At 42.6% G+C, this 27,204-nt stretch overlaps 1 protein-coding gene across 1 annotated transcript in view; it reads right to left on the bottom strand.

Annotated features, from left to right (window-relative positions):
- fat4 (FAT atypical cadherin 4) overlaps positions 1–27,204 on the bottom strand; it is a 111,908-nt gene that overhangs the window by 23,366 nt on the left and 61,338 nt on the right. The window contains exons 3-6 of the mRNA XM_086106102.1: positions 24,784–25,045; positions 23,475–23,825; positions 15,968–16,890; positions 15,000–15,174 (exon numbers count right to left, since the gene is read on the bottom strand). Coding sequence (XP_085962228.1) covers positions 15,000–15,174; positions 15,968–16,890; positions 23,475–23,825; positions 24,784–25,045 — 1,711 coding nt within the window. The remainder of the gene's footprint in view (positions 1–14,999; positions 15,175–15,967; positions 16,891–23,474; positions 23,826–24,783; positions 25,046–27,204) is intronic.

The raw sequence follows: 27,204 nt of genomic DNA on the forward strand, positions 1-27,204 counted from the left end.
ACCTGGATAAGGGAGCCAATACACTAATCCATAACTAAAATGAAAAGTGGAGGACTGCATTCTGCTGAAACAACACTTGGAATGGTGCCACGTTGCATTCTATTTTATAGTACTCATTTGCAATAATTTAGGAATGTATTGTACCACATCTCAAAGAAACAAGACGAGATCATCCAGTATCATTATGAGCTTTAAAGGTAACTCTTTCAACATTCAACCCTCTGACTTAGACAAACTCTTCAAAAAATAAAACAGAGACTTTCAATTTTAGTGTTGTTTCACCATTTTGAACAGAAATGGACAATCTCAGACTGAATTCACTTTTAATCATCTGACCACCTGTCATAAAATCAAGTAGAGACCACTAAGAATCATGACGTGCTTAAATGCAGACACTTTCAATTTCAGAACCATCTTGCCCTTTGACATTTTTGAAAATGAAATGAGCAATTTGATGCAAAATCCAATTCCAAACATATGACATATCTAAAAATAAGAAGAAACTACTGAGCTTCATGAAATTCTCTCGTACTCTTTCCTTTTTTTTTATTTTTTAGACTCCTTCCTTTCATTTCACCTTTTACAACACTAAATACAACTCACACGGCCGAGGGTTCGTGACAAGCCCAATGAGCTTTGTCTCCCCCCACAAAATTATCAAGCGCCAAATTGTTGGCGGTGGTCTCATAGATTTATCAAGCACTGTATTGAGGCTATGAATGTGTCATGTTTTTCAGTCCTAAAGACTCGCGGAGTGTGAATCTTACTGGGGTTTATTTAGGAAGGAGATTCACAGATCGCTGATAAAATAAAAAATCCATTCTTCCATTTTCTCATCGGCTTATCCTCGCAAGGCCATTGCATTCATTCATCCATTCCCTCTATTTGTGAACATGATGTGCCTATTCGTCCTTATGAATTGTCATGCTGGTTTTCCCTGAGATCATCAACAACAAACTGATTGATTTTGACCCAACCTTGCTCCCGCTTAATTGATTTTCTCGAATAGAGCTGGTAAAAAAGACCTGAACTATTCATTTTGGACAGACTGTATTTCCTCAAACAAAGGCCTCTCTCAAGAAAATAATGGATATGATTGCAATTCGTAGGTCGTGCCATATCGTTTAAGCATGACATTAAATTAGACATGCCCAGCCCACATGAAGTACTTAACCAAAGCAGCAACATTACCAGAGCAGATTCTCACATGAATTATAATGTAAATGTTTTGCATAAAAAATGACCTTCGTAGACGATGCTTAGTACACTGACGTGGCCGCTCCACCCAGTCTGCCCTGTTTCTCGACATTTCTGCATAAGACTCATTTTGATTTCACTTTCAGATGACAAATCGTACCCGTAGCAGTTTGCGATTGAGTTACTGCCCCCAGGCACTATTTGCGGCAAAAAGGTAGATTAGAATTTCAATATGTTCAGTTGAACACAATTACCCGACTACTGGCAAAGGAATACCAGAAAGATGGATCGTAAAAACCAACCAAACGATCTAAATAGAACCAAACAAAGACAAAACGAAGGTGATTAAGTTGCGGATGCGGGAGTCTAAAAGCCAATTAAACTCATCAAATGCAACATGATTGGGCCATAGTGGGTTTTGCTTTACTTAAACCCTCACTGCATCGCTGGGCTTGATTTAATAAACAGATATTCATCCTAAAATCTACCTGGCTTTTCTGCTCAGAACGTGAGTGGTAATTACAGAGCCGAGTCCCAGAGGGGAATATACAAGGCACATTTTGATCCGCTTCCCCAAAAAGGCCGAGAAACCATAGAAGACATCTTTTATTGACTCGTTGCCAAAAAAATGAGTCACGTTCCTCGCAGTTCCAATTCAGGATCTCCGTTTCCTACTAAATATGGACAATGTTGACTTTTAGGTGATGGCTTGTTGCCACCCTTACAAATATTTAGAAGAATAAGGAAAGACGTGAAATTCCAAAATGATTGCAGATTTAAACAAGGAAGTCTGCTGACAAATGTGGCGCAAAAAATATTTGGCACTGTCATGACATTATTATATTCCCGCACATTAGGCCAAACAGTCAATCCGCCCATCTTGTGTCTTTCAAGTTTTTATGTGGTCGTCCTGGCAACCGATTAGAGCTGATCCTCTTTAATTGATCCCAGTGTCACTTTAGCGCTACTACTGGCAGCCAAAGTGTGTTTAGCAGTCAGGCTGTTGTTGATCAAAGATGAGCTGCTTAGCGATCACAAGGGCTCAGCCGCTAGCTAGACAACAGCAACCTCTACCAAAAGGCTCAGGGAGCAGAGGAATGACGATTTTTGGAAAAGATGAGATCACGGGGGAAAAGTACTTAGAACAGATTGCTTGGTACAAAAAGTCAAACGTTACGAGGTTGGTACTGAGTGAGTTTCAGATCCTGCCGCTTGAGTGAAGTGAAAAAACAAAATGGAGCAATTTAGGCATTGTACATACCTGGCCAATGAAGATGATTCTGATTATGATGTGGGTGAGTTTATTTATTCAAAGGGACAAAGTCAAATATAAAATGAGACCACTCGCAGGGAGCTCCTGTAGGCCACAACTCACGCCTAGACGCTCACAGACAAACGGGCCAACCCCAGCTCCTGATGTCACGCACATGGCCACGCCCCTTAAATGCATATTTCCAACTCACAAAGTATGCACAGGAATTATACTACATAAATGCAATTTACTTGTTTATATTCACTTTCATTATATTTTTATTTAAAATAATACATGCAGTCAATATTAGGGGTGTACATATAAATCTCCTGTATGAACAAAATCTTCAGGGCACCAACATATGTGTTGTTTATTATGAAAGCCTTTGGGGAACATATTATCTCATTAAATATTTAACCTTTAACATCCCAACCACGAGACGGAAGGATGGAAGCCGAGTGGTTTGATTTATGACATAAGTGAAAATATAGAATACAGACTGGAATTAAGTAAAATAGCAAAGGAATCTCACCCTCGTCATTCTTGATATGTCGGCTTTTGATTGATGAAGCCCACATCTTTCAAGAGTTGAAGCTATGAATGGGACAGTGTATTAAAGTGTTTTGATTATTCGAGGTTCATTCTTTCAAAACCCCACTATAAATTTCACTAAAATGCAAATATGTTGCATTCCATCAACAGATTTTTTATGTATTTAATTATAATACATAGGCCTCGCCTCCCACACAGGAGGATGCCACATGTCGCTTCCATCTTTCAGCTATGGATACTCGTAGGAGACAAGTTTAGGGAACGGAGTACCTCACAATCATGATTACAGCGTGTGTAAAAATGAGATGCACGTACTTCGGCACTTTAGTGAATACTCAAATTCTTCTGAGGTGACATTTTGTTTGCACCTCTGCTGAAGTAATTGGTGGTAAGCTTGCAAAGTACGGTCTCTCTGAGGCACTGTAGAGCTCGTGCTTTAAAATGCACGTGCTTCGAGCTGAGTTCGTTGCATCCAACATTGGATGGCACTAAATTCGACAAAATGTACCTTGAAGTGCTTTATCCAGTTGGACTGTGAAATATCCGACTGCATTTGAATGCACCTCGCGTCAATGTTTAAGCTATCCATACAGCCAATCGTTTAATACAGGTTAATAGTTCGAAACCCAACCGGCCATGTACATATTGTGTTTTTCAATGATCGTACCTAACAATATTTATAATTCCACTGTCAATAGACACGTGCGCAGTCTCCGTTGCCAAAACGTGAAGCGTGTCACGTGAGCCTCAGTGACTGGGAGAAATCTGGATTGAAAGCTGTCCTTTCTAGAACAAAATGTTCTAGTTACGCTAGATTGCCATCAACGTGGCAAAGGAAACATCCAGACTTTGCTATGTATCTATTTAATTGATACAGGAAAGATTTAACCTGACACGCGTTCTCCCCTTCTGTATGCAATCTGACGGGCGGCTGGAGAGTGTGAGCGCTTCGCTGTATGTCCCGGTCGGAGCATGAAAACATGCACACACTTCGTGGTGACATTTTTGACATTTCTAAGAGCACGCGTTGAAAAAACGGGAGCACTTGCGAGGATAATGGTCTCACTATTAAAGTAACAAAGTATTTGTCTTTTGTTACTTCCCACCACTGCTCAAACGAAATCTCCTCATGACCGAGAACTGGATCAGCCAGTGTAGAAAACGTTTGGATAAATGGATATCAAATCCGCAGGTCTCAAAATACCTTTGATAGTATTGTTTCCCTATTTAGGTCGGAAACACACACAAGCTGTGCGTGTTTGAGTCCACACTCGATGCTTTTGACTGCCCCGGGGGAGGATGTGATGTCACAACCTGTTTCCCGCCTGGGGAGAACACAGTCAGCCTTCTCCGCCAAGCACTTGCGCCACCTTTGACCCGCAAATGCCTCGTCCACCGCAAGCATGGGGACGTCGCTGAGGCTAATCCTACGTAAGCGCAGCGCACACTCGCCCCCGCCTAAAAGTGCACTTAAAGACTCCCCCCGAGCGGCCCTGACCCCGTGCCGACCCCGACGTTGTCGACAGGCGCGGGGATCAGACGGGAAGCGTTTCTCACATCTCTCTCGGCCGTAGCGCTTCTCGCCGCTCGTCCAAAGCCTCGAGACGTGCGGTCTTAGCCCCTCGGAGCCCTCTGATATCACATAACCCCCTGGCAGCTGTCTCCGCCGGGCCTGCTGGCCAACGTACGAATAGTTCACATCTATCCTGTTACATAGCGTGGGCCGACAGAATTAGGATAGGAACTGGATACCTTGGCACGTATGCGAATGCGTGTTAATGGACATTGTGATTGTTAAGCTGAAGGTGAGACGCTCTAAACATGGTTGGGAAATCAACATCAACACCGCAGCCGCAGTGTAAGACCCGTTTCCGATTTTTCAATTACTCCCCCTCCACCATCAAGCGTGTTGTAATACATGCGTGGGCAAACTTTTGTGCTTGAGGGTCACATTTGTGTGTTCAAAACAGATGGAACAGATCAGATTTGTAGATGATAAAAAAGTAACATATGCTCAATTATCCATTTTCTATATTGCTTTTCCTTAGAGGTTTGCAAGCGAGTTGGAGCCCAGCTGACTTGGGCGAGAGACAGGGAACACCTCAAACTGGTCGTTGGCTAATCACAGGGCACACAAAGAAAATCATTCCGACTCACATTCACTACTATGGACAATTTTGAGCCGTCACTTAACGTAACACGCTCTTTAATCTGGCCCACCAGTCAATAGCATGGTCAAGGGTTTTGCAAAATCTATTGCATTAATTCAGCCATTTTTTCTGAATTAAAGCAGTTCACTAAAACATATTTATTCACTGATCTCATTCAACAATTGGATGATTTATTTAAATACAAACACATATTGGTGAGGTTTTGCATGTACATTTAACATTTGTGTTCGATGAAAGAATTCATTATAATTATATGAATTCTAAATCATAAAAATTAAAATTTGAATAAATGATCCGCCCACTCGTTTTCTAACGTGCTTCCGCTCGTGAGGATTACACCTAAGTGTGACTGTTTGCAATCTCAATATGTGGCTTGTGATTGGCTGCTGACCTGTCCCGGAGGGAGACGCCACCTCTCACCCAAACTCAGCTGTGGGTGGCTCCGGCTCTCCTACCACCCTAATGAGGAGAAATGCTCAAGAAAATGGCTGAAAAGGATTGAAGTATTTCGACTTTGCTTCATTATAATTAATTAACCAACTGTTTATTAAAATAAAAACACGATGAATAGATTTTTAGACTATTTAAATAAAAATGTGTTGAGATCAAAGAATTAACTCATTTACTGCCATAGAGATTTATATTTGTCACTGACGAATATTGTGATCAGCACAGCTTTTGAATTGAAGATGAAGATAAAGGGATGAACCTCAGCTTGTCACATCGATTACAAAGGAGGGCATTGTTGATGGCATATATTATTATTTTGCCAGCAAAAGCACTGTCTCAGTCGTGTTTGTCTTGTTTCATAGTTTGGGATGTCACAAAATCCGAAAACTGGTGTGAAAGCCACTGTTCTGCTTGAGATTTTACTCACAAAAAGCTTTGTTTCCCACTTGATGGTCCGAAACTGGAGAAAAACCAACCCATCTTGTACTGCTAATTACTAAAGAATGGGAATAAAAGCTAGCTTTCTGCTCTTTGGTAGTTTTAGTGTTTGTAACTGGTCCAGACCGCACAATTTTGTGGGGCCTGAAAGATCAACCAAAATGCTCTAAATCAGCTGGCAATAGGGGGATATCTGCTTTGAAAACCGGCAGCTAATGCTAATTATCAATTATCAGTTTGGTCAAAAACCGTTTTTCGGTCGTAATCCGAGACGTAAAAATATTTTAATATTATAATTTTCTGGTCGAAATCTGATTTGGTCGATAACAGAGACATTTGAAAACCGAGGTTTGACTGTACATTTTATGAAGTTAATTTAGTGAGAAAAGGCTCAAGTAAGACAAAAAGCTATACAGGACAGTTTCGAAGTCAGAACAGTATTGTTTGGGCCGTAATAAAGAACGGAGAATGGCTGGACGTGGCCCGCGAGCCATACTTGGTTTGCGCCATCCCTGTAATAGTAAGTGAATCAATCCTGGGATGCATTCGGAAACCGCAATCACCTCCTCATATTCCACAACGGAATGACTGAACAGGAGTGGAATGAGCCAGCGTCACATCCAGTCTTTGCTTGGAATCTGCCGGAGACTGTCAGGGTCATTGATCGTTAAGATTGCAGTCTAGGGAGGTGCCAGCTCGGCGGCCCGAGTCCAACATCGAGCAAATGACATCATGTTGTTTTGTTTTTTTGTCTCGGAAAGAGAGCTGTTGGAAATTTCACAGCAGGAATGCCAGCTGTCTCTGTGGTTGCAAAACTATTTTTCCGTCGGCAATTCCCACCACCCCCGAGCCCTTTGTTCTTTTTCTTTGTGCGGTAGTTGTGCTCAATCGCCACTTTAATGTGGCCTCGGTGTGCTAATTCAAGCCTGTCGCCAAGTGATATCACATTCCCAAGCACATTAACTGGATTCGGAGCACAAACGTGGTCATTTTGTCCATTTTTGTCACCAAGTAAGTATCTCTTTGATAGGACGCAATGATCGACATCTTTTAGGTATGTCAGCGCTTCGGTTTAGGCACAAGACAGGCGGATAGAGGTTGAGGGAAAGAGCATAGTTCGGGTTGAAACAGTTCGGACTAGTGTTGTTTTGGAATGACACTCTCGCTCGTTGTTTGAAAATGAAAAATTGCGGTTGCGAGCTAACAACAAACAGGAGTTTGGATTCATATTTGGAAACAGGGATCCGACGTTTGCTCATGTTGCAAAATCTGCCTTTCTTATTTTGATCCAACCATTCCTTCCCTCCTCCCCTCATTCCTTGGACCCTCACTAACTAGTGACACCATCAGTAGCCTATCAAATGACGCCTGAATTGAATCCCTGGAGAAAACAAAGCCAGATAACACATCAAAGGATTATATACTGTAACGGTAAGATCAGAGATGCATGACAAATTCAAATGTTTGCATTTCCGTCATCCTTCCACGAATTTGGAGCTTGCCCATCGGACAAGTGATAAGGCAATCACCACAATACCTTACCTGTGTTAGTCCATAAGGATAATCTTATTTCAGGGGCTTAGTCTGGAAGTCATCAAGCGCCATGACTTGACATTCTTTTATCCATCAAACAACCCAAGTTTGAATGGAAGACAACTGCACTTTTACTTGGGTAATATCCAAAACATTAAATCAGTTCTGATGTTAAGCATGAAAGAGCAACACATTTCCATGCGTAGGTGTCTGCAGTAACTCAGTAAATAGAACATATGAAGACAGAGTAAAATTTGACTGAAAAATGTGCTCACAAGAAAGCGCAGGTGATTTGGTTTCTTGTTTTGATACCTGACATCATTCAAAATTTAGTTAGGTAAAACAACTCACGGAAACAATGATCTGGGTGGGTGGCTGTCAACCGGTGCGTCAGGACCCAAGGGTGGGTCACAGATTTATTATTGACAAGTAGGAAAACAATGTAAGGGGTTCTTGGTTTATGAGGGTACTGACATAAAACTCACTGATTTCCATTTCCATGTTATATTCATGTTTTTTTCTGCACAAATACTGTATCTACTGTTATTATGATTTTACAGTACTACTAGGCTACTTTTTGAAAGGCATTTTTTGAACAATACATTTTTTTAAATTATTACACAACAATAAAAAAATTATGCAATCAGACCTGAAAACCTGGACTCACCCCACTCACCCATTTTTAATGTGCTTATACTGTATTTACATTTTATAATTTATATGTATATCTATACTTTTTGTTCTTCTACGTCTCCCTTTCATAATGTTGCTGCTGTAAATTGGGAATTTCTCCATTGTGAGACAAATAAAGGTTTTCTTATCTTATCTTTGTTTTTGATTTCTACAAAAACGGATTGTGAATGTCTGACAAGAGGTCCCAACGTTGAGATGATCTTGGTCATCAAAGGCATCAAAGGCAATAAGACACACAGGTACTAGTTTTTGAAGACATGATGACCTCTTATCAGGATTAAAAAAAAAAAAAAAAACGTCTTCATGTCTGATGGCTTGGATCACATGTGAAATCTCTTCATCCAGCAAAACAAAGTCTTTTTGCCTTTGATTAAACTCCCTGGCCTGGCTGACTGAGAATCGGCATCGACACATTTGCATGAGCAGTTTTACATAAAGTGACAGAGTTCTGAATAGGATAAGGCGCGAGAAAGGCAACAGCATTAAAAGATCTCTGAAAAAATGTTTGGTCACTCGGTTCAATACGTGCAAAGATGTTGGAAAAAAAAACAATAACATCATCTTCTTAGTTATTGAAGGTGTTCACCTTTCATTCGTAAGGCTTGTCTCACACTGATGTTTAAGATTGAAGGAAAAACAAAAGTCCAGTCCGAGTATCATAACCGAGATGGCCGACACAGACAGGTTTATTGGGTCCTCAGGGGATGAGATGCGACAAAGGATGAGGTTGATGATCTCAAAGAGCGAGAAAACTTTGTCTCGGTGGAACTTGGGCAACGTGGTTCAAATATATAATTTCCTTGCATCTCATTCAGATACATTTGCAATCAATTTCCAAAACTTTTGTTGATGAGAACACGGATGGATTTACACATACATATATTATTTATCTTCAGAGGCAAGGGCGTCCAAAGTCCGATCCCTGCTTAATATTTCAAAAAAATCCAGAACCAATTCTGCTTGTTTGTCTAAATTCTTGCGGTCCGTTAATTGCTGAACCATATCTGAGCAACTCCAAGAACGCTGTGTCTAAAATAACAAGCTTTCGGCGCAATGGGACAAAATAAGGCCATGTGACCATCTGTTGCTTCCTCTTCCATGCTTAAGACCTACAGACAGCCCACCCACCCCACGCACACACACAACCCCCATCCCACCGTGTAAGCCCCTCAGCTCAAAAAGCATTGTCTCGTGTAAACATATGCCAGAGTCTAAGCACCTTATTAGTGTACATTTCCAGTGGACAAATCACATTAACCACCAAGAAGGTGCCATGACCATACTTTGTGAACAGTAGGGGGTACAAATAAATATGTTAATGGTGATTAAGCGATCTGTTTTTGATGCTGCAGCTGCAATGACTGAGGATGCTGACGGGTTGCTGGAGGTGGTGGTGATGGTGTGGTGTTGATCTGGAAGAAACAGAGGCTCCCACCTCCTGGGAAAGGCTGTGAGTTGCCCTGAGTTGGCCAGCCTAAGCTGCACTAAAACTGAGGTTTGGGTGTCTCTGCTGGCACAAGAGATAATCTGTCCCTTCAATATGCGAGCGACTGATGTTTCTGGTGAAAAAAAGTTAAGCTGAGATGCACACAGGAAGGCCGAGATGTTCAAACAACCGGATTCATGGAACAGACAAGAGGCTGACTCTGAAGAGAGATGGAGGTATGTGTAAATTTTATGAGATGGCCCATCTGTGGGTTGAAGCTTAAGGCTAAACGGTTAATTACGCTTTATGGACTGCGGCTCGATTGTGCTCTTAAGGGCCGGCGGTAAATAAAATGACATAAGAGGAGAACATTGGCCGCAGACGAGGCAACATTGACATTTTTGCGCCTCTGAGAACCTGTTGCCTTGCGACAAAGCTTCTTTTAATGTGACTCTGTCCACAGCAACCCCCGGTGAATGGCTGCAGTTGGGTTCGGGCTGAGAGATGTCCCCAGTGCCAAACACCACAAACGGAGTAAATGCTTGCTTTCTCACAAGCTCAGTGATGAATTTGCCAAGTTATGAGCAAGATCAATCAAATTACATCTAAATATTAGATCTGTTATTTAATTATTGAGTGCTTGGCTTTGCCTTAACTTGTTCTCCAAATGCTATGAAGGTTTAATGGTTTGGATACAAGCAAGGAGAGAGTGTCAAGATCCAAAGGTTTTAAGGCTCGTGGTAAAGTTTAATGGAGTGATTTTACTTTTGTGTTCTTGTGACAAAGGTGACGTTATTCACAGTATTGTAGACAATCTAGAAAGTAAAAATAGTGACCATCTAGTCAGTCTCTTTTTAGTTTAATGTACAGTGGCACCACATGATCACAAACACCTGTGCTAAGCTGCTCAAAATGGCCATTACCATACAAATAAACGCGTCTTGTAACTTTTGGATAGCTATCAAAAATCGTTCATGGATAAGTGTAAATACGAGCTGGGATAAAATGAGCAAAGCAGGAAGGGGACTTCCTGGCTGGCAGAGAAAAAAAAATCATAAAAAGTGCACCTATCTGAGGCCGATGCATGCACACCACCACCTTTAAAACTTTTATTTTGTACACTCCCCAAAACTATTTCCATAAAAACACCACATACCGAGGAGTGAAAACATGCCCATAAGCACGAGTTATCTTATTGCCAGCATAACTGTCAGCAAGAGATAATAATTGTTTGTGACAGAACAAAAATGACGCTACAATTGAATAAATAAGAACACACTTCCATGACTACTCTAAAGCCTATTAATTGGTTGTTCGGGTGGGTTTGAGTGAATTGTGAAATCTGTAATTCATGGTTTCCAATTGGGAAAGGATTGACCAATGCTGAAGCCTATTTATTTATCCTAATAAAGCCTAATAATGGACGATGACACAATTTATGCCAAGCACTTTTGATTTGCTAGCTAATGAGTTTGCGGTTGTGTTTTCTTGTCTCATTTATCACGGACATAAAACACTGACTTTTTTCTTGAAAGAAAATTGATTAAACAACAGAAATCAAGGAAAGCTCTACAAATCTGTTTCTGTTGGACTTATCTTTCTTCACCCCAGAGAGATGCTCAAACATTTCGGCCACCACTTATGCAATGCACGAATACAAACACTGAGAATATAAAAACATGGGCTTTCTGTGTGACCAGATTGTTATGTTTCGATCTGGTTACGTTTGGTTTTGATTCCTCATGTGCCCTTTTTTCGCCACCTGTTCTCGTTATCAGTGTTCCTTGTGTGTAACCAATTAGCTCCCTCAACCCTTTGTGTGTTGTCCAGGTGTTTCTCCTTGTCTCATCACTTAGCTTGTATTTAGTTCCCTGAGTTTCTGCCAGTCTTGTTTGGGTCATTGTGAGCTGTGAGTATGTGAGCATACGCGTGCTCCTGTCATGTTTTGTTTCCTGTTATAGTTTGGTTTGATACTTGTGATTCCAGGCATTTTTTTTGAGTACTTCAACTTAGTGTTTTTTTCCATTGTACTCCTGTGTGTATTTTTTGTTAAATACATTTTGGTCAATCCACCCAGCTCCTCCCTGCCTCCCTGCTTTTTGGGGTCCTACAACTACCATCACGCAAAACGTGACACAGATCCACCATAATGGGCATGGGTTTCAAGATTGATTCTCGCTTCTCTTTAATAAATGTGCCCGAATGCAGTCAGGGCATGTCAGTGTGCCCTGAGGATATTCTCACCGCCACACACAGACTCTGAAAAAAACTCTCTCGAGGAGCGCAGAAACGACATCATTGAAGTCCTTTCCATACCTTTTTCTGGCTTCTGCTTGGTCCCCGAAGTTAACGTGTAATGTTGTATTCGTTAGCAGTGGGATTCAGATTTAGCATTAATTTTCCGGTATTTTCGCATTTTGTCTGCAGATGATGCCGAATCTTGGCAATAAAATGTACTCGTTTACTCAGGAATGTTGTAAACAGCTTTTCCCATAAACAAAGGCGGTGAAATGTACCGCTTGTGATCTCTCTACAGTCCAGTCGCTCTCAAACTGAGGTCCTGTGATCTCCAGGGGTCTGATAGTCGTTGCCGAGTGGCTCCATCAAAAAAACTGCAGTCAATTCAGTTGTATCACTTGAAAACAGCCCGCGAAGGCAAAAGCATTCAGAAGCCCTGTTCATGGGACTCTTTTTGATAGAGCCTGATTGAAGGCCACATTTCACTTGCTCAGTGATGACATGCCAAATTGTCACACCACAACTCTGTACGATTCCACAGAGCACCACTGCATCCAACAATCAGACAATTCAATTGCCAGGTGTTCGATTTCACACACGTGCGGAACACCGTGACAGACAAGTGATGGCTGGCTTTTCCTGCAAATGCAGCTCACAACCAACCTCCGAAGGCACAATATATCTGTGATGACTTGAAGCGATACGGAAAAGGCAGAAACATACTGCAGGAGACACAATAGCGCAACTCTGGCCTAAAACTTCCATCCAGTTGTAGTCTCAGTGCTGATATCTTGTCCGACAGGCTCATTTGTCTTTCCGCCGTATGTCTTTGAGCAAAGATCTGGCACCACGGGACAAGATAAAGGCGGCCTTTGAAATGTCAAATGTGGTCAGGAACGAGCTGCCCGAGACACGGGACGCAGAGACACATCTGCAGTATCCACCTTTTCAGCCTGTTGCGCCAAATCGTGCCTGGCAAGGCATTTGCCTCTGTCGTCTTGGGGCCCAGGCCTCAAAAATGTGAGAAAAACACTGCTGGATAATTTAGACTGGGCCCTTGATTATGGGTTTTTTGATATTTTGATATTCTGACCCAAATCCTTTCTCTCTCTCTGTCGCTCTTGTAGCCTCGCACCAACATTGTACTGAAAATGTCTTGTCAAAATATTTTGGAAGTGCTGTCAAGGGCTCTAAATATGGACTCCATGTGAACAGTGCAAAAAAGCCGTCCGGCGCTAAATTAGTATGTTCACTCGTAGGGCAGCTCTTTCCATGTGGCACAAACTTCTGAACACAATTTTCAAGCGAGCAAGCCCCTAAATATAACATGAAGAAACCATCAGGGCACAGACATTCACCTAAGTCCGTGTAACCTGAGAAAAATCAATAGATATGTGTCTAAACAATATTAATTATGGATATAAAATGTATAAATGGCATTGAACCAGGCTACAGCCACTGCTGCCTTGTTGAGACAAAGGAATTTATGAATATGATAAAAAAGGCAAAGAAAAAGTGACACATGCACAAACAATTGGTTGATGGTGACAGAACGAAGTGCCACTCGACGACATACAGCTCAAAATTTGACCAAGAGACTTGAGTTCATCGATGGATTAGATTGTGTTTTTCTTTTACTGTGGGGTTTTTTCCCATGGGTGTCGAAACCTTTTGCAAAGAGGCACATTCAAGGTTGCGCTACACTAATTGACAATTGATTTTAATGGCTGAAATTGAGTGAAAATGACAAATGCTGATTTTTGTGACTCCTGGGGGGGGGGGGGCACCATCATCAGTCATGCATTTGAGGTTGTGTGTTCTGACCTCAGAAGGCCAGATAACTTTTATTATACCAAGGAAACACTTCTAAATCTGAAAACAAATGTGCAATATTTCTTTTAAAAAAATAACAGAACCCTTTTGTTTTTCCATCCTAATATTAACAGTTGTTACACTTGTATGGCTACTAATAATATAAGCATGTTAATTTGAAACATTGCTTACATGGTTTATAAGAGATTTATGAGGGCGACAGTTAGAACCTGTAACTGGTTTTTTTTTTCCAATTCCCTCCTCGACTGACATCTTCTGTTTATGGGCTGTCACCAATGTGAAGCATCAAATGGAGAGAATGACTGCGATAAAGCGGGTTTCACAAACAGAAAGACATGATTAGAAACAGCCAGTTCAAGGAGTAAAAATACAATTCCATCTTTTGTTCTTTGAAATTTATGGTGTCGTAGTCAGGTCATTCAAATTTAGACCCCAGGACCTGTCCATCAACAGCCATCCCGAAGACTTTGATCTTAAGCCAAAGACTGAAGACTCCCCTCCCAGTCCTTCATTCAACTCTCCAGGGACCATTCAATGCAAATCTTTGAAACAATTTTCACAGAGGCCTCTGCACAGTCCCAAATACAGCACATGTCCAGGAATGATACAGAACCACCCATAGATCATGACAACTATGCCAGAGTGGCTTTGGGAAGGGGGGCCGAAACATATACTTAGCCGAGACACCATGTGATTTGGCTGCAACAAGGCAATGCATGTTCTCATTTAACTGCACATTAACTGACCTCTGAGCAATAACAAGTTAAGCTTTTATCTGACTAAAACAAGCCCTACCGCCATATCCAAATAAACCCGAGATACGATTCAGTCAAAGCCGCTCAATGGATTTCTCGGGACCAGATCGTAAAAAAACACCCGCTGGTTTGCAAGCTAAAAACTCTCCAATGTTTAGCTTATCGGGCCACACAAAACGAGCGCTGCACGCACCGTGAAATCAAAATATTTGTTGACTGCACACAAGTTTATTGGATTCTTTCCTGGGTGATCTGCAAGTATGTTACCAAACTCCAACACTGACCATTTAAGGACCGGGCTCACCAGAAAAACCCAATCACCCGTTTAAAGAAAAGAAATAGTGCTACAATTGCAGAAATGAGGAATCTATTCTGGAAATGAAATAAGTTCTTGCAAAAACAAATAAAAATTACTCTTTATGCCAGCCCTCATAGCTAAGAAACTGGGAATGCCGCCTCACCCGAGTCTGTGGCTGTGATCAGCAGGATGTATTCCCCTTGAGCCTCGCGGTCCAGAGTCTGAGTCAGACTCAGTTGACCACTGGACGACAAGCTGAAGGCGCCTTCGTCGTTGCCTCCACTCAGCATGTAGCTGAGCTGACCGTTGGCGCCTTGGTCGTCGTCCCTGGCGACAACCTGAAACGGAGAAGGACATAACTTCTGCATGTGCATGCCTCAAAGTGATTTGTTTTGGAAGAGAGCTCTGCGATATAAGAGCAGATAATTTGTTAAATATTCCATTCATCCTTTTTCTACACCATTGATACGATAGAATTAGCTGTGAGCATAAATGTGTGATGTTGACTACTTAAGATTAACAACGTTCCACCAGAGGGTCAATCTAATCGCAGCTGTACCATGAAGGTAATTATTGAGTGCAGGAAGTTCATTTACTTATTCACTTTGCCCAATCGGATTTACTCTGGGAGTCAGCAAAAAAGGGAGGGGGGGGGGGGGGAAACCATACTTGCTGATTCCCAGCTGACTCCAGAGAGGGCCGTCTCTGGAAATTAGTCGTTCTCCTCCATTTTTATTTGCGGCTCATTTAAATTACCGTGGTGGTCATGAGCGTAATGACTTCTGTGGCGCATTTAAGCCAAGTCACATATTTCGATGAACTCCCGCAGAGTCTAAATTGCACGGGACAAATTGTAGTCTTCCATCATTAAATCATCGCTTCATTCATGTTTTTCTCATGACATGAAGAAACATCCACCAGGCCAGTGGCAGCGATACCACTGGCATAGCTGCACTTATTGAGTTAGCTACAAGAAATTACTTTACAGCATTATCTCATTTAAGGTCTCACGACTGTCATTCAAAAATACAGTCATCTTCTCACTCAGACACTCAGTCTGTGAAGGTTTATTGATGTTGTAACATCTTAAATAAGTCAACCACTCGATAAAAGAAAAGTAAATGTAGTCACCTGCAGGATGTTTCTCGGTAGCTCCTGAAGGTTTTCCTGAACGTTGACTGTGTAAGGAGAGAGCTCAAACACAGGCGAGCAGTCATTGACATCCAGCAACATGATGTTCACCGTCGTGCGGTCTACCCTTGGACTGCTTCCACGGTCAGACGCTTGGACTGCCAGCGAGTAAGAAGACTGGACTTCCCGGTCCAGCTGCTTTGCCACCGACACCATCCCTGTGACCGAATCCATTCTGAAGTCTCCGTTGGTATTTCCCCCTGAGACAGAGAAGCGGATTTGCCCATTTGTGCCTTCGTCTGCGTCTGTGGCAAACACCTGGTTGATGTCTGTGCCGCTCAAGGTGTTCTCCTCGATCTCAATGTCGTAGATATTTTGGGAGAAGCTTGGTGTGTTGTCATTGACGTCCAGAACCAACATGGTCACATCCATGGTGGAGGACAGCGGCGGCTCGCCTTTATCAGTTGCCACCACTGTCAGAGTGTAGTTGGCGAGCTCCTCTCGGTCCAGTTCTCCAATCAACCTAATGTCCCCATCGATAGTGCCGATGCTGAACTTGTTACCGAAGGGTCCCTTGAGAGAATACTGGACGTAGCTGTTGGGCCCGCTGTCGGCATCCGTAGCCCGGGCAGTGAACACGGATGTGTCCACCGGTGTGTTCTCCTGGATGTACGTCATCTTTTGGGAGATGAACGTGGGTGGGCAGTCGTTGACATCCAAGAGGATGACGGACACTTGGGCTGTGCTGGTGAAACGGGTCATCGGCGGCGGAGCCAGGTCATTGACCGTGATCACCAGGTTGTAGAAGGACTGCGTCTCCCTGTCCAAGGCCTTCTTGGTTTGTAGAACCCCCTCTTTGGTTATAACAAAGTGGCCCTGTGGATCGCCTGATGCAATTTTGTAGAGAAGGTGTGCATTGGGACCTGGAAGACACGTCACGGCAGATTAGATGTGACAAAATATTGATTGCAATGTGTGGTAAGGGTCAACTACCATGGCTGTCCGATATTCAAGTATGCACACTTTATCCACTAGTCTTGGCGGGATACTATGAAGATGCTGTCCAGATGCTCTAGTACTCTCAGTCTCTCGAATGCCTGCCCCCGCATCAAGTGTGAAATTGGACAACCACGTCAATCGTGACTGAGCCCTTCTGAGTTTAGATTTCTCTCCATTAGTATGATTTACTAGTTGACATAAAACTGCCCCCATGCCAGGATTTGCCAGCCATGACTTGGCTCCTCGCCTGGGCCAAGATCGACAGCTTTTTTTCAAGTGCGGGCCGTGACTACGCTGACACGCTTTGTCATTATTCATGGTTAATATTGCTGACAACGTGCCACCTTCACAAGTGAAAATAGAAATTATTTTTTTACATTCCCCATGGGAGTTTGCTTTTTTTCTCCAGGCTCTTGACTGGATGTAGCAGCAAGCCAGTCACAGTCCTTTAGACCACAGGTCCCCAACCCCTAGGCCGCGGACCGGTACCGGTCCAATGGTCATTTGGTACCGGGCCGCACAGAAAGAATAAATACCTTACATAACTTTTGTTTGATTCATTTTGGAATGTTTTATTTAGAAAAATTACCGGATTCTCTGTCACTGTCACTCTTGACGCAGGTCATAGGCGCGCTTCTCAGTCACGTGATAGGTTACCGCTAAAATGAACCCGGGAGCGACCAAAATGAGTAAAAAATAAATGTCTTTGGAAAGGGGAAAAGGCTCAGCCCGGAGACAGAAGAGGAGCCTATGACTTTCAAGAAAAAGAAGGCTACATTTAATAGACAGCATCAGGAGTCCGACTTAAAATATGGATTTATCTCAACGGGAGATTCCCACGCAACAAGCCCACTCTGCATAATATGTGTTGATGGTGAGTCGTATTTTTCATGCACTTTTATTTGTATCTTGTTTTGAAGGCACGTTTAAACAATAGCAACCAGAGCGCGTTGCGGCCAGATTAGACATTCCTCGTTTCATGATTTGTGTTTATTATTATGTTTAGAAAATACCACACTTTTCATGCAGGTCATATATTATTTTGTTGTATTTATCAGCCACACCTTAAAGGTCGGTCCCTGAAAATATTGTCTCATGTTAAACTGGTCCGTGGGGCAAAAAATGTTGGGGGCGCTGCTCTAGACCACCCTATTCATTAATGCAATGAAAGCTAAACTCAGTGATGGCCTCAATTTGGAGCGGCCGCAGACAGGACTACCTCTCTTAACAAGCTGAATTCAGAAATCATAATAGTCAGGTGAAAAAGTGTTCTAATATTCAACCCTTGGGGTATGCTGAACATGTCACAGAACGGTTATTCGGACACAGGGGAAGCATTTTAAATTGTGAAAAAAATGCATATGTCTGAAGATGGATATGAAGACGAATGACAGAACAAGCTCAATCTCAAAAACCATCACGTAATGCACATGCAAACAGTTTTGGATCTTTTTTTTCATCAATTGTGTTGACATGGCAAGTTCCAAATCTCACACAAAGAGCATACATGACAAAAAATAGCTTGCAAGGGTTGGAATGGGAAGTGGATGTCTGCGTGCCGAAAAAATATCCGAAACCAGGAAACCACTGATTGTTTTCTGCATCCAGACGTGAGGCATATGTTAGTTTTGGACATGCTGTTTTTTCCTGTTTACAAACAAAAAGTTTCACTTTTTTCCAAAGTCCTCCTACTCATCTCAGGTCAACTCTTTGTCATTCCACTGTTTCTGAATGAGCCAAGCTAAGTAAAAACCACTGCAAAAATACAAGTTCTGACTGTAAAACCACCTGTTGAACTGTAACCACACACTAGCTACAGAATACAGTAGTACCTAATGGTGCAATGTAAAAGATACGCGACCAAAGAATACCCGACACGGACATGAAACATCTGGTCAGAAGTCCTTACTGCTAGGGCTATGTTAATCGAGTTTGTACTTAGCTCCCAGGGCTAAATTTGAAGAATTAACTAAACCCGGTCGCTGGAGTTCATTTGGAGGAAACGAATTAAGGAGCAAGTAGCTCAGATTGGGGTTATCTCTTGTTTCATGTTCTATTTTAATTTTACCTCATGTTTGAGTGAATTTGCAGCTAAAAAAGAAAAGTAATCAATTTCACACTTGCCATAAACAAAAATAAAATTGGAAGTCATGCTCTAATAAGACCCTGGATTACAAATGAGCTGGATAACAAATACATTTTGCAGGCTTGTGGAAGGTCGGACATTTTCCCCGGCATCTATTGTTCTAGATGACATTGTCAGATATGGTAAATGTGCTTAAATGCATTATCTGGCATCCATTTCCACAAATTGTGGACGCACAACAGCTGGAACTCCCCGTTCTTGTATTTGCAAAGTGGAAGATGCAATCTTGGGCACATGGCAGGCAGCTATCGAAAGACAAACATGTCAAAGCGCTTTTTTTTCCCCCAAAAATTGCTTACCTAGACATAAGGCCCAGTGCACCATTTGAAACTAAGTAAAACAATCAATTACTCATCTCTACTGCACTTCTGGGCCAATACTATGACATGAATGTGATGTATCGTCAAATAAATCTGAGATCCCCGCATGAATAAATAGTCCTACTTTACAAATTGCCTCTTCGATTTGTTTTTGTTTTTATAATATAGTCCTATTTTTAGAGGATAAAGTCTGTTTCCCAGAATAAATGGTGTAGTAAAGACTAGTTGTACCTTTGATATTCACATATGAAGATGCGACTTTCTCCCCTGTTAATCTTTTATTTAATATCAAAATGGTCGCCTTTATCTTGAAATAATGTGACTTTGCTCTCATGAGATGCTAACCTTACATCAAGACAAAGTATAACTTGCAAGAATGATGACTTTCTTTATTTTGACAACATGATTTCTTTTTCTGTAAAAGAAAAAAAAATGCATTATATATTGTTAGAATAGAAGCATACAATGTTGTCATGTTTTCCTGTGTCGAGCCTTTGTCAACTGTCCGAGTGAAAATCTCTGACACACACACACACATATATATATATATATATATATATATATACACACACACACACACACACACACACATATGTAGATAGATAGATATATACAGTGGCGGACCCTCAGGGCCAGCAAGGCCTTCTCTGCTGGCCTAAACATTCATACAATAACATAAATTTAATTCATGTTATTTTATTTTCATAAATGTGTCAACAAAATTATTCTCTGTATTCTTTACATCATATTATTTCCACTTAGTCGAGTGGCTTTCAATAATGTTATTTTAAATAACATTGAAAGCCACTCGATAAATAACTTATTTATTATGGTAGAGATTTGAACCAATCATATTTCAGCTAGCTTGTGTTGCCAGGTAAATTAAACTTGCTCGGGGCATTCAGATTAAACAGAGCAGGCCCCTGTGCGCTGAAAATGAACGGGCATAGTCAGGTTGCAATAGCCAATCAGATCACGAGTCTGTGCACCGGGGCCAGCTAGAATGCCTTACGTCGAGACTGGACGTGCGCGTTCGGTGATTGGATTAGTGCCTGCAAGAGGGAGCTATCACTGCATTTTAACCCAAAATGGCCAAAGAAGAAGACGTTGATCTGGTTGCAGAACTACTTTCCACACAATTTTCAAGACGGACCTTCCACGAAAAGCTGGATATTGTGCGAAGAGGTAACCCAACTCCTGCGCTAGCTAGCCTGTCCCAGCAAGGAAAAGGGTTTGTCCGTCATTGTCAGACGAGCAATTATGAACGGTACCCGTGGCTCCCAGCCTCTGAGAAACGCTGCAAATTGTACTGCTGGGAATGCCTATTGTTTGCAACGGACCGATTTGGTGTTTGGAGCCACACTGGATTTGCCCATTTAAGTTGTTTTACCAAGGCAACACGGAAACATCAGAGCACGGCTGGGCACTTACAAACGACGGTGCGTTTAAAAACATTTGGGGACACACGCGTAGATGTGCAGCTCAGTGAACAGGCACTACATTGGTGAGTAAATGAATTTTATTTTACAATTCTTCTTGTCATTTTATTGTGTTGGTATTAAATTAATGGTAACGAAATAAAATGACAAAGATACAAAAATGTATCAAATAAATCTGCTCACCTGCAATTTATAATGGCACATTGTAGTCACCTTCGTCCACGAAAGTTCGTTCAAGCTCAGCTGCTCAACATTTTCAGTTATTTGCTGTTGAATCGCCGATTTTCAAAATGCAAATGATCTGTTTACTTTATTTTCAAAGAATAGTTTGTTTTGTTATTGTGTGGTTGGTGTCTTATATGAAACTGCGACATTGCGCAATTTATTGGACAGACTTGCTTAAGATCGCACAGCGTAATTTGGGTGGCATTTTATTTATCCATCCATCCATCCATTTTCCGAACCGCTTGATCCTCACTAGGGTCGCGGGGGGTGCTGGAGCCTATCCCAGCCGTCTCCGGGCAGTAGGCGGGGGACACCCTGAATCAGTTGCCAGCCAATCGCAGGGCACACAGAGACGAACAACCATCCACGCCCACACTCACACGTAGGGACAATTCTAGTGCGTCCAATCAGCCTGCCATGCATGTTTTTGGAATGTTGGAGGAAACCGGAGCACCCGGAGAAAACCCACGCAGGCCCGGGGAGAACATGCAAACTCCACACAGGGAGGCCGGAGCTGGAATCGAACCCGGTACCTCTGCACTGTGAAGCCGACGTGCTAACCACTGGACTACCGGGCCGCCCTGGCATTTTATTTAGTATTTTTAAATCATCTTTTTATTTTTGACAATATCTATAAATTTAGTTTCCTGCTCATAATTGTGAATGCATACTTGATGGTTTTAAATGCTCCTGAAATTAAGTGCTGCTTGACGAGCCTATACTGTATGTATTGTGTTAATGTACTGTATGTGACGTCACTGAAGGCCTAAGGTTGAAATGCACGGCCCGCCACTGGATAGATAGATAGATAGATAGATAATAGATATAGCTGTAGCTATAGATATAGATATGAATTTGGTAACAGAAATGGTAACGGGTAGTGTTTTTTAATTAAGGTATTTAGGGCTACACGTGGCAGTTGCATAACATTGCAGTTAGGATTACGAGGGTCAAATGACCCAAACAGCTTGAGAACCCCTGATCTAAACTTGACATCAGATTCAACCCAAAAGCATTAGTGGAACCCGAGGGGTTGAAATTATCTTAAATTGACCAAAATAATTCAACTTAACAAGGGGGTCATGTGGAAAGCATCTGCACCTTCCCACAACCCAAGGAGATCATATTTACAGTACACAAGTAATCCCTTATCAAAGCCATGAGTGCCACTGCCATCTGAGTTCAGGCTGTGCTATCCACAGACAAAGGGGGATGGGTCAAAGGGCAGGGCTTAGGAAGTGCTAACAATGGCGCTGTTTTATTTGGACAGTGGGAACGGGCAGCTATACGTTTATGAGATTGCGGCGAGGACTGGACGCCGTATTTCCTTGGGAATGTAGGTCACAGCCAGCGCTTTACGGGCCCGCATGTAGCGGTAATTACAGCGGGCTTGGCAAAAGCCAATACCTGATCTCACTCTTAATCACATGGTGAAGCGTGTTGTATTTTAAAAGTTATTTGAAGCGTGACGTGAGGTTAGACTGCCATGATATATGATGCATGGATGAGATGAAATATGAGGTTGTATACAGCCAGAAAATGACTGTAGATGGAGGATAGCAGTGTATTAATTCAGCAGGCGGAAAGCTGAGTTGTTGATTTGATTTGGACATATTCGTATTTATCATTGCATTTCCCTTTGCAGTATTAGTTGAGAATTCCACATCTGCCATTACCAAAGAGTGTCTGGATGTGCTGTTTGTTTGGGCACCGAGCAGGCATTCAAACTAATTTTTAAAAATACCGCAAACATTGACATTCCTGGAACCTGTCATCCCTCCAGAAGCAGGTCAACTTCAAACAGGCCAGATAAACAAATTGAGGAAGGCACGGAAACCCATTTGGCCCAAAATACTAACCAGACATTCCCAATGGTACACTAACAACAACTTGGGAAATCGAATACCAAACACATTGCTTTGAATATTTATATATATTTTTTCCACCCATCCATTTTCTATCACATTTCGTGAGGGTCATGGTTTACCTGGAACATATCCCAGCTGCCCTCAGGCAAAAGGCAGATGGCGCAAATTCACACCGTCACTGAGCAGTAATTGAACTCACACTCCTTGTACCAAAGTGCAGAGAATAGAATGTGCCACTAAAGTATCAGTGACTTTTATATATATATATATATATATATATTTTGCTTTTTATTTCATTATTTTATATATGCAATTTGCTATTTCAAAATGTTGCCCACGATTGTCAAATATGAAACAATACGTATGAGACACTACGTATCAATATGTATCCAGTGCCATCAAGTAGAAGGGCAAGTGTACCTAATGATGTGAAAATGATTTCATGTGTCATTAAGTCATAGGTGTGTTGTGCTGTACTGGATGTCTGTTCGTTGCCTTGCATGTACATACCATCATCTGCATCCCTGGCACTGACAGCAACAATGCTGGATCCAGGCGGCAGGCTCTCCAAAACCGATGTGCTGTACACGGTGGCATTGAACGCTGGTGCGTTGTCGTTCACATCCAGGATGTTGAAGTAGACCCTAACCGTGCTGGCCTGCCCCCCGCCGTCCATCGCCTTGGCCGTCAGGATGTAGTACTGCTGATTCTCGTAGTCCAGCGGCCGCGTCACGTTGAAAACACCAGTGACCGGGTTCAGCAGGAAGGTTTCATCCTCGTCGTCGTCCTCCAGTGAGTATGTGACCTCGCCGTTCACCCCTGAGTCAGAGTCGCTGGCAAGGATCGCCGCCACAATGGAGCCTGCAAAACAGTTGATGACACAAAACAACCTTCAAGGATTCGCTTTTCACTGCCAATGCGATTAAATGAAAACTCACCGGGGGTTATCACTGCAAGGTTTTTGATGAATACCGATGACTCACTCGCTCAATCGCAAAATGGTCAGTCTTTCAAATAAAAAACCCTGGCAGACTGCCAGTCATTCGTGACATTGATAAATACAATGTACCATTTATGATGGTACGTTACTATGCTGGCTGCTGAATACTTTGACCATCGAGAAAGGCTGTCACTTTCATTTTCTGTACAACTTGTCATGAAAGTGTAGCAGGTGAGCTGGAACCTATACCAGTTTGCTTTAGGGGGACATGCTAGACAGGTTGCCAGTCAATCGCAGGGCACATATAGACAAGCAACCATTCATGATGAAGAATCTTCAGTAAGTCTAACATAGGGGTAGGGAACTCCGGTTCAGAACATCAGAACCAAAAGGGTAATTTGCTGGGCACTAAGTCATTGTGTTGCTAAAGCAGGGGTGTCACACTATTTTTTGTCGCGGGCCACATTGTAGCTATAGTTTCCCTCGGAGGGCCGTTATGTCTGTGAACCCATATAAATGTATGATCACCTGATGTTAGCACTTGTATGACTAACTGATGGAGAACAAATTTTTGAAATCAGAAGCCAGTAACGGACATGATTCGCCTTTGCGGGCCAAATAAAATGATGCTGCGGCCCAGATCTGGCCCCCGGGCCTGGATTTTGACACACATATTTCAGCAAGGATACTTGATGGCGGGTTCTCAAGATCAAGCCTCCGACCTTGAGCTGGATGATAATGAAAATAGGGGTTCAGTATCTTGCTCAAGGATACACAGAGGTATGGAAGATCACACCTTCAGTTGGGAGACGACCATTTAACTACACATTTAATGGTGACGCACTTCAACTGCCACCGCAAGTGTGAAAAATTCCCTACCCGATGCCATGTCTTCGGGGATGTCGAACGAATACATTGGCCGTGAGAACTTGGGCGTGTGGTCGTTGACGTCCTCGACGGTGATGTTGAGCCTCATGTCAGACGACTGCTTCCCATCGTCGGCTCGCACCAGCAGGGAGTAACTGGAGCGGCGTTCCCGGTCCAGCTTCTTGGTGGCGATCAGGTCGCCAGACTCGGGGTCAATCCGAAAACTGTCGTCGGCACCGCTGATGATGGTGTATGTCACCAGAGCATTTGGGCCCTCGAGGTAGAGAGAAAAATAGGTGATCAGTTTGCTGCTGTTGTCTATTTTCATCGTTGATCCTGTTCAGAGTTGCGGGGAACCTGAAGTCTATCTCGATTGGCTGTGGGAGTAAAGCAGATTGCAACCTGAATTGATCGGTAGTCAATTGTGGAGTGGATGTAGAGAGATAACTGTTGAGGTTATTCAGCATCTCGAACATTTGCCATCTTTTGGTGCAGCTTTCTCAATCGGGAGGAAGACCTGAATGAAAAAAACTGGAAACTTGTCTTTTCGCTGCATTGGACTTTGTTGATCGGCTGCAAAGTGTAACTGCAAAGGCCACGGAGAGGTTAAGTATTTTTCCTGATTGATTGGTAATGATAGGGACTCTATCGAGCAAAAAATCCGATTATTTTGCTACTCGTGTTAGCATACGGCTGCTTCAGATCAAAGTGTGACCGTTGACTGACTCGTGTACTTGTCATCTCATAGACAACACCAGGCCGTGACAGAGATTTGAGAGAACGCCATGTCGCTTTCTTGTACAGTTTAAGCCTCAGTGACACCCAACCTTTCAGAAGGGACTTTCCACATTTGAAGGTTTGCAGAGTTCCTCTTATAAAGCAGCTAATAGATCCTTTGGTACAAGCTGCAACGCACGTGGAAGACACTATTGTTGCCATGGCAGGGGGCTTTGGAACTGGAGAGGAGGCCCCGAATGCGATATGATGCATGAAAGAGCCCGATCACAGAGGCCTGACGTTCAGGTTTGTGCTGGCGACAAACAGAGATCCGACAACTGTCTCGCCTTGTGGGTTTTTATTTTATGTGTTTAAAAAAAAAAAAAAGCAACCATCAAAAAGCGGCTGCCATTCAGTGGGATGAAGCGAGGGGTCCGATTACATACAACTGCTTAAAAGCCAATTGAGAAGAGTCTCTTTCAGTTGTGTCTGGGGAGGTTGCGGGGTGCTTTCTGATCCTGCTCTTACAATAGGAGGTTTAGATCAGTGTATTAGCATATTTAGTGGCTGTCGCCTGATGACAATTGTATTCCCATGACATGGTGGCCTCCAATGTATTGTAGCAACCCCATTCTGTGTTATGTGCTTCGAAAGTTGAGCACGGGTTTAGTTGAATGCGAAACGGAAACTAGTTTTATACGAAAAGATACAGACAGCAGCTAGAACACGGAGTGCCAGGAAAGTGGAGACTTAAGTATGCTGCCCTTTGTCATATCAATAAAGCCTAAAAGTCGAACATGCCAATTCTTCAAACAAACAAGTCTTCCAAGTTACTTTGGTCACAATTCAAGATTAGTTTTTCTTTCCATTTTTTTTCTTGAATGTTTGACCTTGTCTCATTGCATTACCAGAGACCCCCTTATGTGGTCCAGGCGCAATAAAACCAAAAAGTAAGAAGGCAGCCGGCGCGAGTCTGTAGTCATCTAAAACCCCCGCTGTCATCAGTCAGTGTTTCTCGTTCTGGAAATCCCATCAGCCACCTGGGCTGCAAGCCGGAAACTCACGCTCGTGGGTTTGCCAATTAATATTCGTGGCAGGCGGGCCATGGCGTTTTGAGAAAACGACTGGAAAAAAAAAAGCATGAATTCTTCTGGTAATCTTTTTCGCAAAGTATGTGATTAAGATCTTACACACTAACGGCACTCTTACTCTTGACCTTGACTCAAGTCGACTTTACAGCCATCGATAGACACATCATTGGAAAGGTAAGGCCGCATGGGAAGGGGGGTTAACCAATTAAACAGCAGCCTTCCAGTAGGAGCAGAAGGAAACTCATTTCGCAGACTGAAGGCTTCAGGACAAACTGGGCAATGCAGACGTTTGAAAAACTACGTGCTGACACCCGTCACCTGCTTCTATTTGACACGGTGGCTATCCAGGAAAAAAGAGGTAGCCGTAGCTTTGACTTGAATTGGTTTCCAGGCTTTTCGTAATCCTGCCAAGATGGCAGTGACGTTGACGTGTCATGAAGGGCAAAATGAACCACGCACACAGGAAACGGGAGAGGAAGAATACTGCACACCAAACCCTTAACCACTCGAAAACTATTCAAACTTCCACATTTTAATAGTTTCAACCGCAAGTATGCCTCATACTATGCTCCCACAACATTTAAATGTCATTTTACAACATTAATAACTGCGTTGTGTTTAAGAA

This window comes from Hippocampus guttulatus, chromosome 2, assembly GCF_054856545.1.
Source record: "Hippocampus guttulatus isolate MCC_2025c chromosome 2, RoL_Hgut_1.0, whole genome shotgun sequence".
Lineage (NCBI taxonomy): Eukaryota > Metazoa > Chordata > Actinopteri > Syngnathiformes > Syngnathidae > Hippocampus > Hippocampus guttulatus.